The sequence below is a fragment of the Melopsittacus undulatus genome, chromosome 2, assembly GCF_012275295.1.
Source record: "Melopsittacus undulatus isolate bMelUnd1 chromosome 2, bMelUnd1.mat.Z, whole genome shotgun sequence".
Classification (NCBI taxonomy): Eukaryota; Metazoa; Chordata; class Aves; order Psittaciformes; family Psittaculidae; genus Melopsittacus; species Melopsittacus undulatus.
In genome coordinates this window covers 94,544,936-94,565,536 of record NC_047528.1, presented here as the reverse complement: position 1 = coordinate 94,565,536, position 20,601 = coordinate 94,544,936, and the positions used below count along the sequence as shown (strand labels likewise).

Here is a 20,601-nt window from a genome sequence, read left to right as displayed (position 1 = left end):
AATTACTAAGTAAAGCTGAGGTTTCAATAGGAGCAAGGGGAGGCCAACAAGCTTGCCCTAGTCTTTCGTGTGGGACAGATGGAAGCTGACCACATGCTGGCCAAAGGAGCTGTTACTTACCCCTGAGCTCATGCCCCACCAAAAAGCAGAGACCAGACAGGCTGAACCCATTGTAAGGAAATATGCCCACACAATACAGGGCACACTCTGCTAAGGATGGAAAACTTACTATTCATGAGACTCCCTACAGGTTCTTAAAGCCAGAAGAACGATCCCAACAGCTTCATCTACTGTAGGATTTGGCCTCTACTTGCTTGCCTCCACTGAGACAGGCACCTGTGCTGGAGCATGCATGTACCACTCTTGTATTTCTTTTTTTCCCAGTATTTTATTTCTGACAGGCATTTACAACGTTCCATTCATAGAACTAAAAACATAAAAATAGACCTTCTTTCAGCTTATAAAAGAAATATATAAGAACCTTTGACATAGACATGTCATGACATTATGTACAAGAACGATGGTACCTTCCCAGTACCGGCCTTCCAGTATTTCAGCATTGACTGTATTCCACTGGGTACAGCATAGGACACCTAAAACCTCCGTTTCTCTAATATGTTGGGACACAACTGACACATAGATGATATAAAACAATGATGTGATAATACAAAGGGTATAGAAACCTTTCTAAAGCTTTTACGAAAAGAAATCAGAAAATAGCAAAAAGTTAATAGAGAAAGCTTTCATAAGATCAAGTATAGTGCACCAGAAACCAGAAAGGAGGGGGCAAGGGGAGAATGCTAGCTGGGACACAAAGACAGTGATGGATTTGGGGGGGGAATAATTTTTGTTATGTTTTAAAATAGAGTCAGAGTGGATTTTATAAAATATAATCCTAAAGCTATTATAAAATTTAAGGTTTTCAAAGTACCTACTAATGTGTCAAACATCAATAGATACCATCAAAAACAAACAAAAGAACCAAAAGAAAAAAAAAGAAAAAGAAAATTTCATAGAATCTTCCTTTTTTCCTACAGGTGAAACTGAAGTGGGAAAAGCTATATAAATCTTAAAAAAAAAAGTGCTATTTTGTGTTTCGCATTTGGAAGTCTACTTAAAAACCACAGATTTTAGTCACATTTTACCCTGTTTTAGATGTTTAAATAATGATTTAAAATGTTAAAGAGTTCACATGTGTAGAACTTGTTCGTAATATATTGCAGTGGAAAAGTTTTTATAAAGGAATTAAAACACACTAGTTTCACCCACAATAGCAGAGTGGATGAGGTCAGTTTTTTGGCCATGAATTCCCTGTCCCCTAAGCCCAAACTTTGCCAGAGAGAGTGGACCAAATGGATCTGTGATGTTGTTACACTGGCTCCAGCGAGGTTATACTCCAACCTCCATCCGAGGTGGATCGGTTTGGTCCACTACAGTTCAGTCATGTAATTTTATTTTATTCTTTTTATTATCTAACTAAACTCCAGTCTCAAACATATACAATAATCCTCTTCCTGAAGAAAGTTATACCTAAATAAGAGTTTCCAGTTCATATTTTAATATAAAACCACCATTCCTATCCCTCTGCAAAAATCTAGCCTTGTATCCTAGACGTGGAGCTATGCTAATGCTGTAAAACTCATATCCCTTTGTGCCCCTGCATCTCAGGTAAAGTACAAAAAAATATTTCTTCAAGTGTTAAATTTGGATCTCTTTTAAGAGAGTTTGGCATCTTTATAATAGTATGTAAAACTAGAGCTTCCAACATTGACATTAAATTAGACCAGCCACAGACCAAGAGGACTTAACACAACATAAATCCCAAACCTTTCCTCACACACTCCTAAAATACATGTATAGTCTCTTACATTTAAAGAGGGAAAAGTAATAAGAGTACTGCAACTGTACACATTAAAAAGGCAGTTTCCTCATTAAGGAGATGAGCCTACAACTGACATTTTACGGCTATAAAACCCTCTGTTCGTTGTGCTCTGTTTAAGCTAGTTCGCTGCATGTAGGTTAAGACATCCAGAGTAATTTGTTTTCCAGTAATTATATTCTCCCCGTACTTGATTTCAGCCCCTGATTATTTTAGAATAAATAAAATAGTGTGAAAGCCCTTGGTAACATAAGACAGGACCTTAAGCTTATTCTGTTCCAGGTTTTGAGCATTTTACAATTGCCTAAAGTGTGGCCACATGGCTTCGGACCAATTCAGCTGCCGAAATGGTGTGTGCAAGTGTGCAATCCATAGGGACCAGCTCTCCGCAGTGTGCGGGGGCAGGAGAGAGGGATGAGGGCAGGATGGGGAGACCTACGCATCTAGGGGGGTGGAAGGGGACTGGTTTAGAGCTCTGTGTTCAGTTTCCTGCTAGGGACAAAGTCTTCACGCCTGACCCAGATGACCTCCTCGCCGTGGCCCTCCACGTCACCATTGATGCCGGAAAAGGCTGCCTGTTTCTTCAGCTGGGTCATCCTGGAGGCATGCGTGTCTATGGTTGGGCGTGAGTGGTCCCCTCGGCACGGCTGGCTGCTCGTGATGGAGGCCGCCTGCAGCCGCTCCTGAAGGTCTCGGTCGGCCACAGCACCTCTCATGGCCTCGCAGTACTCATCGTCATCGCTGAGGATGTCCGTTTCCTTGATGTCCTCCTGCTCCTCATACTGAGCAAGGTCAAACTGTTCCTCTACCCAGCGGTCAGTGTCCCCACTGTGTGTGGACTGCTGGGGCTCTTTTTCAGGGCTGCTCGTGTAGACGGCATCTGAGTCAATGGTAAACCTGTTTCGGGCCAGCCGCCGCCTCCTCCTCCCAAGAGACTTGCTTGGGGCTGACACTGCACACACACAAAGATAAAACCCCACGGGCTTTTTACACACGGTACAATTCTCTTTAAAAAGACAGTCTTCCAGGGTCCCTTTATTTAACACCACTAGGCACAAAGCAGGCAGACTCCCATGAATGACCTAGTCATTCGGCATACTCTCTGCAAACAAGTCACACTTCACTCAGGTCCTCAGCACAGGTCTCTCTCCAGCTGAAAAAGGGAGTTTCTGCTACTCAGATCCACATTTGGGCTAATGGCCCACAATTGCTGTTCCTCCTAAGCCGTAGGCAGGCAGCCAGCTAGCACAAAGTGCATCTGTTCAGCTCAGCTTCTCACACGCAGTGCCCTGCTGTCAGCATACTGCAAAAACCAACTACCCTTACACTTCAGTATGGGAAATTGCTTTGTCCCAGGTAAAAGCAAAAATATAGGTTTCCAAGTAGCTACCTCAGTGTTGAAAATGCTGCAATCACTGCATTATTTATGGGGATGTAAGTTCCCTGTCCAGGCTCTGCTGCTTCCCTCCCCGCTCCCTCCCTGCTAGGGGGGGAGAAAACAGAAAACCCCAATACCACAAAAACTTTCAGAAGTTCCTTACTCAGCATCAGCTGGTCTAATAGCTTTTGCAACTGGCCCAATTAGCAAATTCACATCTTCTGTGTTGGAACATCTTCATAAGAGGCTTGTGAGGCAAAACGGGATGAATCCTGCAGCTGAAGGACCTGCAGGCATTCCAGTGCTTTACGTGCACTCACACGTAGCTCCACGGCAAGCAGGTGAACTTCCAGGATATAGTTTGTCCCCTTCCACTAAACAGCACCTTAGCACTTCCAGTATGTATTTATTAAACTCTAGTTTGGGGGTGAGGTTACATTTTAATATTCCTGAACCTCAAAACATGCATTAAGTATGATAGCTCAGCAGTTGTAAATTTTAACTGTAGTGAAAGGTCTGGAGTTTAAGAGGAGATTTTAATCTCTGCAGAATTCATCATGAAAATGTGCCAATGGGCCAAACTGAAGGAAGGTTTGGCATCTGCAGCAGATTAGCCCAACAGGCTGGTTGAATAAGCACTGTGCTAAAACAGTTGCATTTTGGCCCTCCTTTGACTCTTCTTCCTTACAATTTTAAGTGTCTCTAAGGCAGATGGCTAGCAACACCCCGAGTGAGAAGCCATGCTGCAAATGTTATTGGTCTGGCCTGCCCATTACAGAAGAGGAACAGAAAGCCTGGTGGTCTACATTGCTGGATCTAATGAGCAGAAAAAAATAAACCAAACCCAAAACCAGACCAGAACAAAGCACGCAGCAGTGCCATGTACTTTTCAGTTGGAAGCAAATGTTTCTTCCTTCCATCATCTAGTATTCTGAAAATGAAAACCTGCTTTTCCCTGGGATTCTCTCATTGTTTTTTGCCTGAAGTCAACTGAAGGGGAAAATCCATGGTTTAGGACAGGCCATTACAAAAAGAATAGTATCAAGTGCATGCTTCTCAAAATGTGAGAAGTAGAAGCACGTGCCCTTTAGCAATAGAGCTGAAAAGGCTAAAATGGAGGACTTACAATGCTATCTCTTCAAACAAAGCCACTCAGGGGAGCTGATTTTTCTTGTGCATTTTAGTATAAAAGTGCTAGGGCTAGCTTGAAATTCTGTACATGCTTTTAAGAAATATGCAGCAGGCTTCTGCTTTGTTCAGCTGAAACCCATCTCCAGATTAAAGTGCACAGCCAATCGGTATTGACAAGAATCCCATTTCTTCCTTCCTCACCAGAAGGACTCCTCTGAAGCTGAGCCTTGAGTGCAAAGCAAGGTAAATAGAGGCAATGTAAGGCTCTCAAGGAGGTGAAGCATGGAAAACAAGCAGTTTTTACATACGCAGGAGAGAATATTAATCCTAATATACAAGTAACAGACACCACCACATGTCCTACAATGGTGCTGGGGTTACTGGGATCTTGAAAGTCTGTAGCCCTACAGTACCTGCCCTGTTCATTGCTGGCCTTGCACCTTTTAGAGCACACAATCTTTTTCCACCAAAAGGAACATATTGCTGGGATGAGGGCAAACTTTCGGTTTTAAGAAGTTGTCTTCTGTGTTTATCCCGTAAAATCGAGTGCACTGCCTTCAGAAAGTCCTTCCTGTGTTCTGGTGAACTGAAACATAAGCAAGAATATAAAAGGCAGTGTTACCTCTTGGGAACTGCTAAAAGCTCTCTGCAAATGAGATAAATAATGGCCAGTTCTGTAATTTAAGACAGCACAAACTGACTAGCATGCACTTCCCCCAGAGAAGACTCAATTTAATGCAGAATTTTCAAAGCAAAGTTAAATCAATAGTCATTGCAATGGACATCCAAAGGAAACAAATACACTGTTCATTAACAAAACGTTTAGCCATTTATCCCCCTTGAGGCTTCCTTTTCCTTCATTACCTATCACACACTTCGCTTTGTCCGATACACATCAAGCTGACCTATGGTGACTAATTAAACCATTTGTCTCCTGTTAACACATACCAAGCAGAAGTCCTGCAACTCTCTGCTACCTAGTAGAAGAACTAGCTTGGTATCAGCTCTGTTGGATCCTGATTTACTTGTGTATCACGTTCTTATTTGAACTCTAAAACACATCAGTGCAACCACCACAATGAAGATGGACAAAGCTTACTCAAGGAGAGAGCAACACTCTAAGAGCAGGAGTCAGAATGTGGTGGCATGAAAGGTGCCAGCTAAACATGACACATTAGCAGCTACCTGGCATAAAGATGCACTGCTGGCGTTTAACTGGATGTAAATTTTAAAAGGAAAACTGTAATAAGGATATTCCCATAATGGTGCAAGGCTGATCAAATATATGCCTTTATTATAATCCACTTTAGAAATAAGGCTTTAACACCCTCTCCCTGCTTTTCTAGCTTGCTCTTTGCAGATTGCCTTAAAGCAAAGACACAGGCAAGCTGGGGTCCAGAGATGCAGCTGCCATTGAAAATACAGTAACACACTTACCTACAGCAAAGGTGAAACGTTCTTTCTGGCCTGCCTTCAGACTCAGATTTAACATGGACAATCTCACATACAGAATTGGCTTCTGCATCTAAAGTGAAAAGCAAGCAGAACTTCATATAAGTTTCTTATATTTAAACTCGATTATTTATTTAATAATTCTGCTAATAATATTAAGTCATGGCTGAAAGACAGCAGTGGGCAACTGACTGATGAAACAACAGACTTAAACTTGCCAAAAACTGGTAGTATTTTATATGCACTCAGTCCCATAAAAAATGTGGGGAAACCCCCCAAAAATCTCAAACCAAAACCAAAACAACAACACCCAAACAAACAAACAAACAAAAAAAAACCCAGCTTTTCAGGTATTCCATAGAGTAATGTCACATTCTACAGCTACCTCCCATGTCCTTTCCAATTTCTCTTATGCATTAGAAAGGGAGCACATTGTTTAAAATTACGAAATTTTTAATACTACAAGTTTCACATGAGGACATCAACCACAAAACCCAAGAATTCACTAGCTCTGTTGTCTCATAGCTGCAAGATTGCCTTCTAGTCTCCAGAAGAGGAACAGAGAGAACCAGAGTCAGCAACTGTCCTGTTTTTCCAGAACCCTGCCTAGCTTCAGAAAAGTACTGACAAACCAGAGATACACAACTGGAGCTTTTGCTCCTTTATCTCTCTCTCCAGGACTATTATGGATGTTGAGGTTAAGGGTTCCTTTTTCAGGTGCCAGAAACTGCATGCACAGGTACTAAGGACAAACATCGGTCAGTGAACACCCCCTGACCAAACACTTAGAACCCTGCCAAATTCATGCAGCGGGAACATTACCTGCACTTGCCAATGCACGAACTTGCAGTGCTTCTAAAGGTATCATGTGGCGAAAGCGGAATGGATCCCAGTCTTCATAAATTGAAGCTCTATGTGATCCTCCCTGGAAGAATTTCAAAATACAATTAGGAAATGAGACACCTTGAGATAGACACAAAGTTCTCCTGTGCCCTGCACAAAGAATGTCCAGATAGAGACTTGTTGTAATTCTTATTTTCTCACTACAGCATCCTAGTAAACAGTGTCACTGATGTGCCTATCCATCAAGAACCTGCTAAAATCCAGACAAAAGCAACCATTAGGCCAATCAATCTTCTTAATGATTTCAGTAGTCATTTGAGACCAATGCCACATTCTCTCCTCCAAGTGTTCATACGTGCATAAACATGCATTAGTTTTGCTTTAGTCACTCCAAAATTATCTTGTGGCCAGTTGACAAACCATATAAGCATTTCAAATCACACTTCATTTTATGCCATATGTGGGAACCAAAACATTTTCTGTAATAATATAAACTGTGTTCCCTATTGTAGTATGTGTTTACCGTCAAGCTTAGCTTTAACTTCTAAACCCAAACTCCAGTAGGATCCACTGGTACGTATATACTGTAGGCTCATTTAATTTAGCTGAGAGCAGCCAGCATTTGCTCAGTGGCATGCAACAGCCAGGACTGAAACAAGGGCATTGTGTTTCCCTAGGAAAGTTGACAGACACCAGCTCTCATATTTGGTTCATATACACCAACCAAAGAGTCAAACACAAGAGAGATGTTCAAGGTGATACCTTGTTTCATGAAAGTCCACTCCACAGCATGGAATGGATGGAACAAGCAACATGAGAGACAGCAAAGGGTAAACTAAATGAATGCTTTCAGACTGCTGCACCTAGGAAGAACAGGCCACTTGACATTACCCAGAACCTCAGTTGTGTGGCTGAGAACAAGGATCACATATAAGCACGCTCTAGCACCACAGCTTTATGGAAAGCAAATCTTGATCACAGCACTACAAATGCACAGAGCATCACCAAAATAGTCCATACAACTTACAAGTTTCTTCTTCTGTTTGGAACCATCCTTGTACACAAGGACCACAGCAGTTTTGAACACTAGAGAAAGTTAGAAACAAAAGACATGTAGTCAGTAAGGATGTGAATGGGTCTCCTCTATGTCCATCCACACAGGCCTTTTAACTGCTCAGACAGCCCTTGCCTGGGTCAGGAAGGGAAGGCAGGAGTAAACCTACCAGCCCTCTTGCATACTCTTCCCAAAAAAACCCAAGCTCAACAGCTTTTACCACACAAAAACAGGCTACTTCAAAGTCACTTGAAACTGAAGAGTTTAAGTTATTATTATCAGAACAACGATTAGAACAGCAACAGTTCCATATAAAAATTTAGAAAACTTTAATCCACCTAGCTAAGTTCACATTGGACAAATGAGGAACAACCAGCTACATGCAGTCAGTCAGCATGGACAGGATTTGAACTACTCGCAGGTGGGACAGAGATCTATACTGAATCAAAAAAGTGAGCACCACTGGCAAGCAGATGTGTAATCCAATTCCTCTTTTGCCACATAACCTCTACATGGAGCTGGAGTTTCTCTTTCCAGACTCCAATTTTCCTTGCTATCTCTTTTTGCAGGTCTCAAGAGCATCCTTTGTTTTCAGACTGAATTGCATGGACACTTAATTTTGGACACCTTATGAAACCAAAGATTTTTTGCAGTAATTAAGAGTTGCTGCACATTCCTAGCAGCTTTCATGAGGCCATTCAGCTTCAGGGTATGATCACGTGCTTTCCCAGCTTATTGGAAAGCAGTTGATTTTCCTATGTTCTTCCAGAGAAAAGCTGAAAGTCTTCATTTGTTATGTGCTTTATATAAAACAAAAAAAAAATCACTGGCTTCCTAACCAGCATCACTTTCTGGAAACAACAAGGAAAAAGCCCATTGTCTCTAAAGAATTTAGGAGCAAATAAAGAAAGCTTAGCATTACTTGACATAATTCTGAAAATAAGAGATGCATGATTTAGCCAATATAAGCTATCAAGTACCTTTCCAGGGAACCATACTTCAAATCAGTGGAAAAACCTTGAGATCTGTGCCAACAGCAATCTCAATTTCTAGTTTAGCCACCCAGTAGAGACCTCTGCTTGGAGGGAAACAGACCACTCCAAAGCAACCCACTGGGAGTCCTGGCTGAGCTTTTAAGTACTTTTTAAAGCTTAGATAGACAAGTTCTTTCTGGCAGAAGGCACAGAGAAAAAAGGCAAAGCACCTGCAAGCCCCTATCACATTCTACAGGATGTGAAGTAGAGTTACTTGGCATTGACCAGACTACTAATCTATATCTTTTCAGAGATAAATACCTTTCTATATAATTCTCAGTTCATAGCCTTGGATACAGGTTTAAGAAACTCTTGCACTATTATAGCAGTTCTCTCCAAATTCTTCACCAGTTTTAGATCAACACAAAGAGAATTTGACCATTGCAGCAAAGAGACAAATACAGTAGTTTTAAGTTCCAGCCAACTTTGCAGACAGCAATGCTCAACTACCTTCAACAAATATCTGCAAAGTCACAGCTGACAGTCTTTTTAGGCACTGAAAATAAAGGATACAAACCAAATGCTGCCAGCTCAGGTTCCTTCTTCCACTTCCCCAGTGAAGCAGGAGGATTCAGCCATATCACTGTATTATGCAAGAGCAAGTCTCCCATTGAAAGGTCTGCAACCTATCAACGCAAAGACATGCACAAAGACACAACGTGTAATCAGTTTAAGTAAGGTTACTTGAATTTTCAGTTCAAGAAAGTTTGATTGAAATTTATTTCCAAACGAACAATAAAAAGCCCCACATGCAAACTTTTGGAATATTTCATCAGATGACTGCAAGCATGTGCAAACAGGCTGTGACAGTGGGCAACAGATGCATGTAAACCCTTAACTGGTGAGCATAAATTAGGGAAAGCCAAACTCAGAGTCTGGCTCCCATAATTTGGTGGGAACTCAGGGCAAACCTCAGATATTTTCCTTCCATTTTTAATTCTCCTTATCCATCTTTCTCTCTACCAGCTCCTTTTTGTTTTGTTTGAACATTTAAGCATAGCCCTTATCCCACACACACAGTTTGGGGTAAAATTTAGAGACCATATTATGTGAAGCAAACAAAGCATTTCCTCCCCCCAATTGCTATGGCTCTTGATTTCACCCCACAGCTCATCTGTGGAAACCACATAGCTGGAAACATATTAATAAAGGAGTTCATAACAATTGTTGGGAGATACCTACTAATACTGCAGCAACCAAATCTTTCACTTTGACTTACACTCTCCCAGACTGACAAATGAAGGATTATCCCCAGTCTAGGGGATACTTTATCTTATTCCCCAACCCTCCTGCCAGTGAAGTCTGACTTTTACCAAAGGACACCACAAACACCATCGGTACAACAATCTGAGAGCTCCCCAATTAGAACAGCAACACTAAGAGATGTGCCATCTCCTTTCCCAGATTAATACCAGATTACTCTCCCAACAGATGTAACAACATACTGTCTCTGCCACTGCTTGCCAGCACCAACCTTTGTCTCTACCCTTTACCCACCACCAGATCCTCCTTGCTGCCACTATCCAGCTCTCATGCTTCTCAATTATGTCAACACTACTTCAACACTACTCAGTCCCAGACCTCTTCTGCTTTGTAGCCCAATGCCTCTTATGTGTATAACTTCATGCTGGCTGCTAGCAAAACCCCATTACAATTACTTCATATGGTCATGTCTCTCTCCAGCCTTCACCCACATCACTGCTCCCATCATCACTTTAAGTGTTTCTACCTCTTGAGTCTCCCTCAACCTTACTTCATTCCCTTTTTATTGCCCACCACCCTCATTCCCTGGGCTGCTGGACTGCAGACCTATGTTTTACCAGTAAATGGAGTGTCCAGGTCTCAGCCTGAAACTTCAAAATACCTTCCACAGGTTTCTGAGATGGTCAGCCAGTACTGAGCCACACTGGATCTTCACATGTTTGTGTATGTGCCATATGACACATCTAGACCAAAGCCCAAGGCTCTCTCATGTATCAAGCCCACTAACACACTTTCTAAAAGAGACACAGCAGTTTCTCATACACTGCACCTCACATTTTGATTTCTTTAAAGTGACTAAAGAGCTAAGTACAGACTTGCCTCAGCATGACAGTCCACTCAGACTGGTGGGATGAAATTACTTATGTGGAACAAGGAGAGCTAAGGCATGAACATCATCATAGTGAGCTGCAGGTTAGGATGTTATTTTGACTCAAGCACAGCATTGCTTAATTCATGCTGGTGAATGAACCCACTGCTTTTTTAGATTGGTCCCACTTGCAGAATCATACATGGAAAACCAGTTTTTGAATTGGATTGGGATTTACCCATTTACACCAGGATGCACTTAAATGACACAGCATGAAAGGTAAATACTTGATACAATTTAACATTCATGCTACAGGCACCAAAATAACAGACCTTTTCTCTTAAATTTCATCATGTTACCTCTTTTTTCTCCCCTGTTTGTTCTGCTATGAGTTGGTCAAACACTGCCCCATATTCTTCGTGGATTTTTTGCATTTCATTAATGTGGCTGGCAACTTTGTTCATTGTTTTTATGGCCACTAGAAGAAAGAGGGGGAAAAAAAGCATTTTTAAGCCTCTGAGAGGAAGAGGGAGAAGGAGGAGGGCTACAGATCAGAGGTTAAACAGGGAAAAGCAACTTAGGTTAGCTGCCTACCATCAAGGTGATAATGTTCTTCACTGTCTACATCAGTCAGAGCAAAGAGCTCCTTCAGCAGGAGAGGGTATTTCAGAATCCGCTGGATGGGTTTGATGAGGTAAGACTCCAGTGTGGAGGAGTGCTGCCGTCGAGGATTTTGAGCATCCAGAAATGCCTTGAAAGCAGTGTCTGTCTTGGCTGGAAGATTAAAATGAAGCAATTGGATATATCAAAAACTGTAAAAGTTGCTCTGATAAAGTGATTTTTCCAGCTTTAAATTCATATATACAGAAACATTTTGCAAGGAATTGCAGATTTATCAAGTCTACAGTATTGGATTTATGTACTTCAGGTTATAAATTCTGAAACTTTGCCACAGATATGCTATTTATGATTTAACAGCAGGCACCCACCTACTGTATCAATACATACAGTTGTTATTTTCACTATCCACAGACTATCCACAGTATATCTGTGAATAGTGAAAATTGAGTTGACCTTGCAACTATTTTAGAGTAGCATGAATTGTTTTAATCATCTGTTTCCTTTAAGAAAAGGCTCAAATTGGGTATTTTTAAGAAATTGGTACTCATGAGTCTGGCCTCGCAGGTATGCTGTAATATTGGCGAGTTTAGTTATTGTTATCTCATTAAACCTTAAAATGCAGTGCTGAACAACAAAAATCGAGAGCTAGTATGGAGGCAGCAGGGAGCGAACATCTGATAGTACACTGTATTTCAGAGTACAGGTAGACTGTACATCTGATTGCTATCATCTTTTCTATCTGACTGCTATTCAATTTATAAAAGTACCATATCATCTGTTGCTCCCTCCACTGGAGCATAAACTTGAACATAGGGAAAGGAGTATGGAGAAGGTGCCTTTTTTTTTTTAGACATTAAAATTATTCACTGCAGGAACATTTCCACGCAATTGCTTTTATTAGGGCCATGTTCTCTACCAAGGTTGGGTGGGTTTTTTGCAGATAGTCACCTGATTTCAATGAAGCAACTTCAGTTTCAAATTCAAAAGCCACCTGCACATCATCTGAGGACACCAAATTACACTTTAAATACACTCCCAGGCTTATCCAGACTTATCATTGGAATAAAATGTCAAGTTCTGTTTGTGCCATAATTCAAACATAACCATTTCTCATTTGTAAATACAGTTAGCAATGAAAAAGCAAAGCAACACAAACCTCATCTACCTAGTCTACAGCGTTAACATTAACGTCTAACAAAATGATGCCAAAAGAAAGCATGGATGTGACTAGCAACACATCATTTATTCATGCATTCCACAGAGCTGCCAAGTATTCTTTGCAGCGTGGTAAATAAGAATTTATAAGTAGAAATTAAAAAAAAAATGTCCACAGCAAAAAAAACAAAACCAAACCCCCAAACAAAACCAAACCAACCAAGAAACTAAAACAAACACCAAAACTTCTGATTGTCAGGCATCCAGATGTTCTTTGAAAAGAATAGAAGCTCCTCCCTAATGACGTTGCCCCTACAACTGGAAACATTTGTTTATTTAATGTCTTGGCCAAAAATGAATTGCATGAAGCACTGGTAACTCCAAGAGATTAACTTTCACAGGGGAAAAAGCATCACTCCAAGGCAAGGAGGCCCATGAGCATTTATAAGCCAGACCACAATTCATTTATCTTCATCTCAGCAAGCCAAGCTCTGCTAGCACATGGAAACTTCTCAGCCAAATTGAAACAAAGGTGAGAGGAAGAATAGAGGGGAGACAGAGCATAGTGAAGTTAATATATGTAGACAGCTCCCATAAAACATTCTCCCAGGCTGATCTTTCCTAGTGGGTATCAGCATTCAACCACATCAGCCAGAGCTTCAGTGGGATTCACAGCAAGGATTCACAGCACAAACTGTAGGAGGATCCAGAGGTCTTTACAAGAGTCACTACTACTGGTTCCAAAGTACACAGAGATCCTTTAGCACACACTACATGGCCCATTTATGAAACCTTTCCACTTCTCACATGACTGAAGAGAAACTAAACATATCAGGGAAGAATAAAATAACTGGGGGGGAAAGGGGGGACAGACCTACCCGTGAGGTGAATGACCTCTTGTTATGAGCCACCCAGGTACCATTACATCGATGGTGGTCCAAGAACACCCATGGCACAGAGCTCTCTGCAGCCTCTCAGGCCAAATGCTGTTGCTTACTGTGAAGGCTCTTGGAAAGCAACCAGGCACATGTGTGCCCCCATTCCTCCACCACAACTCATCCTTGCAAGTTGCATGGTTTGGGGTACAGTAGCCATCTCTCATCACCCACAAGGACAACCTGCACCAGCTTAAACCAAGAAGTTGCTGACACATCTTTCTCTGTATGCCCAGATCTGTCTGTTCAGCATGTGGTTCTTACCTTTCACCAGTACTTTAGGGACTTTTGTGTGGCTGGCACAGAAGGCACTGTACAGCTTGAACCGGTCAGCATAGTAAAGAAAGGATCCACCCAAGGAAAACAACACTTTCTAGGATTAAGAAAACAAACAAACAACAAAACAACAAAAAAGGCATTAGGAAAAAAAGCACATGAAAGCCAGTTAAGTTATTTTCCCTTCTGCCAGGTCTTCTGGATGACAGGACACTGCATTTTTAGAGTGTTTTCACCCTATCTAGCAAGAAACAGGCCTAGCCTTAGCATCTGGATTCAGGCTACATGATTAACATCGTTAGCCCAGTTCCAGTTAAATCAATCTAGAGATACTACTGACTCCAGATGGAACTAGGATCACAGCTCCAGAACTGTATTTAAATGCTTGACCTCAAAACCTTATTGATTTAAGTAATGACCAGAAACCGCAGAAAGGACTGGATATATCTGACTTTGTCATTGATAAAGACACTAAGAAGGTGCATGCAAGACTATTACCCTCTGCACAAACACACCAAGGTCTTATTCTTTTGAATATAAGTTTGTGTTAAGGACCAAACACAGTCTCTAAGATGTCTATGCCACAGTGAGGCATTTGTCTCCTGCCCACTTAGGAACAAGACAACATGGGGGGGGGGGAGGTGAGACAACACATATGCAACTTGCCTGCAGTCAGCAGAGGGAAGCAAACTACAGAACTGAAAAAAGGAAGCCCTGAAATACCATTTTGCCCAATGCTGTGAGGCAATACCCACAGGACAGAACTCAAAATGAAGCTGATGCACTTCTTATAGAAAGACGTGGAAGCAAAAGCACTCAGAAGACAGAGTTCTCTCCATAAGAAGGCATCTTCCACACTTCCCTCTCAAAGCTCAGGACACACAGTGGTCACAGACGCTTCATCCACTAAAAAAGTGTCTCTGTGCTCTCAACTAAGGAAACATTTCCTAAAAAACAAAGGCTGTGCTCTAGTTACACAAGGGCAGCGTTTGTGACTGCTGCTTATTTTAAAATAAGCACCTGATGGCAAAGTCAGACATGCACAAAAGACAAATTCTTTCAGTAGTTCTTCCAGGGCTGTGTATTAGCTGAAGAGCAATCCTAGTGGAATTATTATTATGCATCAAGTCATCCTGTCCTCTACCAAGGTGAGTGCTCAAAGAAAGAGTAAAATTCCCCGAAGACAAAACATTGTGTTAGCTACTTGCCATAAATCTAGTACATCACTGCAGTAGATATAAACCAAAATCTCTGTTTCCACACTTTTAAGATTAAGTTTATATGTCTTTAGCTTACATTTCTACATTTGATGCACAACTGCTGATAGTTGAAGCTATCTGCCATACATTTCTGCTATACATCAAAAGCCCAAAGACAGAATTTATTTTATAGTTCTAGTGGGCTTCTGAACTACTACATTAGACTTGTCAGAACAAATATTTTATGGAACTTCCCAGTTCTAGCTTTTCCTAATTGCCTGAGACGTGAAATCTGGCAGAAGGGCAAGAATAGCATCTAAAAGCACATGGCATTACAGATTTCCAGTGCTCTATATGGCTAAATGTAGCATAAACTACAATTGTCACAGTATGTATTCCAAATAGCTCCAGTATTCATTAAAAATTATTCCTGAGTAAATAGATGTAGGTTTTTACATTAACAGTGACAGCAGTCAGACAAGTAACATGACGACTGTTAAAGGACTACTTGGAATGTAAACAAGGAGATTACCTTAAATTGCTCAACTTTTTCAAGCTTTTCCAGGTCTGGAACCAGCCTTACTCCATCTTCAAGAGTTTTCAAGAACTCTACCTGGAATGCTACCATTTCAGTCAGATTCCCAAAGAGAACGTCCAGCTAGTAAGGGGAAAGAAACAACAAACAAAACAAAAAAGCAAGATGCTGAAAGTATCACTTTGCAGCTAAATCACATTTTCTAGATATTCTCAGTCCAATTGTGTGATCAGTGTGATACCATGCAAAGAAAACCCAAACAACATAACCCTGCAGACTGTACATTACTGAGCAGTACTTTTATATTCTACTCAGTCTTACAAGAAATAGAATTCAAAATGTCTTGATAGCCCTTGCTCAGACAAGCAAGTCAAGCTGGGGGGGGGGGGGGGGTGGGTGAAGCAGAGGGATGTGCGTAAGCTATCTAGCAAAAAAGATAAGCAACAGGTATTAACATACCTCATCTGGTGTGAGGAACGTTTCTTTTTGTAGAGGCTTCAGGTATCTCTCCATTAGACAATTTAAGTCCTAAAAAAATCAGAAAAAGACTCCCATGTTGGTACAAAAAACTGCCTTTGAATATTTACTAAAGTAGCAAAGATCACCATTTACCTAGCCTATGAATTTTTCCCTTACACACATAAGATAAAATAATCAGATCTCACAAAATTTAGGGGAGTAAAAGGAAACTTTTACACAGTTTTATTTAGAAAATCAATACTGGATCTCACTTAGCAGTGCTCCTTTGAACACCATCTAAGTAATTTCAAAATGACAGCATGAAGAATTTGGTAAACCTACTTTTTTCAGCCATTTAAATTACATTTAATTCTAAAATCTGTCCCTAGAGTAGTAAGTTAATTAAGAGATACATGCATGAAACATAATTTGAAGTATTAGAGAAGAAACTAACAAAATTTTCCAGAAGGAGAAAACAACACACTGAGATCCCTTACTTTGACATAGGTGCGCTCTGTCTCGAGAAGTTCACAGATGACCTTTCGCAGTTTATCTGCATCTGTGAGTTGTCTCATGGTGGCCAGCTGGGGTCCTGTAAATTCCTGAGGATGAGCACTTGAATCAGAAGGGTTCATTTCATGCAGACTGCGACAGAAAGCAGCGACCTGCTCTGTACTCTTTAAAAAGAAGGAAGAGGAAAGACCAGCGGTAATATTTTAAGTAAGACCTATAGGAACGATGGAGCTGAGAAGCCTTTGCAGTTAAGCAGTTGCAGACTGGGGCTTTTTAGCAGGTGCCAAAATCCAGAAGTACACACATAATTTCACGTATCTGTCTATCCTATCTCTCAGTGACTGGGGACTCAGGAAGGGGGTGGTGGGAAAAGTTGCACAACTCAAGTTAATTGAAGTGCTGTTCAATAACATTCCTGGTTTCGGATAAGCATGAACTTTAATTAAAATAAGCTGTCCAGCACTTAAGATTGAAAAACAAACAAGGCTCAAGAATGGAACCAAAAATGACTGTGCAAATAAACACACACTCCAGCCCTCTGCCAGTTTGCTAATCTACTTTGCAAAAGTCCTGTGTCAACATAACCAAGGAGACAACAGGGATACAGAAAACATTTAAGCTGTTTTTCAGGGAAGCAGAGCCATCTGGGGAACCAAAGCCTCTCAAGGCTTCAAACGCAAGCTCTTTGGGAAACCGTGTATCTGTTCTGTGCCTAGAAACAAGCTTTGCAGGGTGAATTTCTTCCCTGTAAGTCAGGTTTTTCAGACCTGCTAGATATAGGTGGTTTCTTTAATGTTTCATCAGCTGTCTATATATACAGTTATCCCCTCTTCACCTCCTGGTGTTCGATCACAGTACAGCATCGTTTGTTTTATGCTGGAAAGTTTGGAGCAGGTATAGTCTCTGGTGTCAATGACAACAGCCCCAGGCTTCCAGGGTTGCCAAAGCAGCAACTGCCCTTGTCTCCATCCCTCCCAGAGACCTGGAGGGGGCACAGGAGGGAAAAGAACTGCTGCACGTTATCACACCTCTCCAATCTTCTTGTGTCTCATTGCAGCCATGGTATCTCAATCCAGATTTAGTGCCTTCCCAGCACTGCCTCCATAGCCTACCAATTCGGACTAAAATAACTGATTCAAAATTAGCCTGTTCAAACAGAGAATATGCAGAGAGATAACAACCAAAACAACACAACAAACCACATCATCACCTCGCAGTTGGGAGGCAGAGGCCTGACCCTTGGGAGATCACTCCCACCCTCCAGCTGGTAGCAACAACCTCAGGCAGAACCTGCACTACCCTACACCTTCGTGATGACCCAGTGCTGAAAAAATCTCTGCATTTTTTAAGCTGCACAGTCCCTCATGCAAGGCCATCTTTCCTTCTCAGTGCACCTACAGTGCCATGAAGCCCCAGAAGAGCATTAACCATGCTTGTGATAACTAAAGGATTTTCTGACATAATACAGTTGCTTTCCTTAAAGGTATCTTAATGGGGGTAAGTGCTCATCAGAGTGTACCACTACAAGGCATATTAGTAAAGATGCTTATCATCCAGAGGATAATTTTCCTGAGGACAAATTAATTGTAACTGACTGTTTATATAAAAATGCCTCTTGGACACTGTTTATTATAGGAAAAATATTAATCTTCAGTATCTAAGGTTTAACTCTGATGAGGAAGAGAGAAATTGTTGTAAGTTGAGGGCAGGAAGAAACAGCGATTTGAACCAGCCTATTTCCAACTTAATCAGCTTCTGGTAATGACATGTGCCACTGAGGGCTCAGATTTATTACTCAAAGTAATTCCTTTATTTCTCAGCAAGACTCCACCTGTACTCATTGTACTCTTAAGTATAAGCCATACCCAAACTTTTAGATTAAGCCTGCATTAGATTTCAACAGGTGTGATTTTGATCCCAGCAGCTCCAAATCCACAAAGTTCAGTAGGTTAAAGCATGACTTCAGCACAGGCAAAAAAAACCCACCCTGCCTAAGTTACCTGCTCTGCTGGCAAGGGATAAAGAGCTGACAATTAATGTATGTTAATGTGAACCTGCAGAGACTCAGGATATGCAGGATATGCAAGCTGAGAAATGCTTAGCATTGTTGCAACTATTCTGTGAAATAATATGTGAGGAAGACATATCTAGTGGCATTTTAAGAGCCAATATACATTATAACTAATTTTATTCATATAAAACACAGCATGGAAACAATGTCCAAAAATAAACTAAGTATTTTAAGCAGTTCATGCTTGATACTTTGCAGACAGCTCACCATACTGTGCATGCACTTGCAATAAGTTTCGCTTCAACTGCAGGGAAAGATGGGTCACCCAGAAAGAGAGCGAAAATCCACTTACACCATGAAACACCAGCTAAACACTAACAAGTAGCTGAAAATTGGATAACTGTCATACAGGCACACAGTCTGCTCCAGAAGGAATATGCCAAAAAGGAAGTGGATAAGACTTTTAAAGGCCTTATCTCCACTTCTGCACACTTAATAAACCACTCCCTGACTTCAGCCATGCCCAGCTCCAGCCAGCAGCAACCAAGCTTTGCCTTGCCACTGCCTGGCCTCACAACTTTTTTTTTCCCAAGTTTTACTCACCTGACATTCTTGGGACAGACAAAAAGCCTCCAGCACAACAGTGTCCACGAGCGGCTTCTCTTGCTTGTTCCTTGAACAAACTGTTGTGGCTGTGTGCCTGTCCACACCTGGCTTAAGCCATCACAACCAAGGGGGTTGTGATGGCTGCATCCTGCTTACTCTGGACCTTGGGGGGATAGATGGCAACACAGTAGCCAAGAACTGTCTGGAACAGTGACCCAAATGTCTTGCTGGTATGCAAATATAAGTCAATCACCTTTCTCTATAAACAGTGGATAGCCCAGGGCCAATTGAGCTTTCCTGTATGGCAGCAGGCTGCAAGCCAGAATCTCCCCTTGACTAAGGACACCTCTCAAGGTTACTCCTTGAGGTTGAGAGATTCCTTGCTGCAACAGATCCTCAGTAATCGATTAACAGCATGTTAAATTTTGACATCATGGCTAACTGGCATAGAGGATTGGTTGCACATATATAATTCTTGAGACATAAACCACTGACAAAGTCTGGGACTAACTCTGGACCTAGCTGTACCTAAGTTTCCTCTCTGAGGCGTTTAGAAAGCAATAGTCCTTTCTAAACCTCATTACTCAAGGGAAGGTTCCCCTGACTGTTTTGTCTGACCCTGACCTCTATGAGGTAAATAAGTGTACCTTGCTATCAAATCTTGTTAAACCAGTTGCATTTACTGTTGCACATTCTTAACTTACTATTTTGTGTCAATATAGTTGCTTCTCTCTTTGAGAGAAGCTCATGACTCCATCTGTGACAACTGTCTTGTTTCATTCCTGAACCTCATCCTGTCTGCCTTCTATTTACCTTAACATAAAAAATTAATTTCTAGACAGAAAGTGGATGCATATTACAGCCAGGGAGGGTCAGAATACTGCTGTTTTGATGAAAACTCTCACACAGTATTGACAAAAGCTTCTGTGTCCCTGTTTTCCTAGGGAAAGCAGAAAGAGTAGGAAAGGTCTGGAACAGAAACAGATCTTTTTATCTCCTCAGTACCAGATCTGTTTGGCAGCTGTGACAATGGCATCACTGAACCAGGATTTCTCTAGGAGAATTACAGCATCACACTTCAGGCACAATTCTGCAAGCAATTCCGACTAGGAACCTTAAAATGAGATGGAGAGTTGGCACAACAGGGCTGTAGTGCTAAGTTTATTTTGCAAGTTCATTAACCCCTTCTCTGCAGGGGGCTCAGCTGAGAAGCTAAACTCATCCTCCCCATGCAGGATGAACAAGTCTTTAAACTCATCAAGCATGGTGGTGCTCCCCACAGTAGGGAGTTTTGGCTTCCTGCCCTATAGCTTTGAAAGCTAAGTGCCATTTTCTCCTGCACTTACTGTTTAAAGACATATGGGTGCCTGGGCATCAGGCAGACTGTCCCCTGGAATGGCATGCAGCACCTCTGTTCTGCCGCAGATAACAAACTCTAAGCGGTATTGA

General features: G+C 41.5%; 1 protein-coding gene across 9 annotated transcripts in view; it reads right to left on the bottom strand.

The window, feature by feature from the left end:
- Positions 1-368: 368 nt before the first annotated feature.
- TIAM1 (TIAM Rac1 associated GEF 1) overlaps positions 369-20,601 on the bottom strand; it is a 154,868-nt gene continuing 134,635 nt past the window's right edge. For 7 of the 9 annotated variants that reach the window (XM_031051470.2, XM_031051469.2, XM_031051466.2 and 4 more), the window contains 12 exons: positions 16,520-16,699; positions 16,023-16,091; positions 15,561-15,686; positions 13,818-13,926; positions 11,437-11,616; positions 11,202-11,320; positions 9,289-9,397; positions 7,711-7,769; positions 6,663-6,765; positions 5,826-5,913; positions 4,802-4,974; positions 369-2,831 (listed from right to left, as the gene is read on the bottom strand). In XM_031051470.2, coding sequence (XP_030907330.2) covers positions 2,347-2,831; positions 4,802-4,974; positions 5,826-5,913; positions 6,663-6,765; positions 7,711-7,769; positions 9,289-9,397; positions 11,202-11,320; positions 11,437-11,616; positions 13,818-13,926; positions 15,561-15,686; positions 16,023-16,091; positions 16,520-16,699 — 1,800 coding nt within the window. In that variant the 3' untranslated portion in view covers positions 369-2,346. The remainder of the gene's footprint in view (positions 2,832-4,801; positions 4,975-5,825; positions 5,914-6,662; positions 6,766-7,710; positions 7,770-9,288; positions 9,398-11,201; positions 11,321-11,436; positions 11,617-13,817; positions 13,927-15,560; positions 15,687-16,022; positions 16,092-16,519; positions 16,700-20,601) is intronic. The other 2 variants (XM_031051467.2, XM_031051468.2) reach the window with 1 other exon arrangement.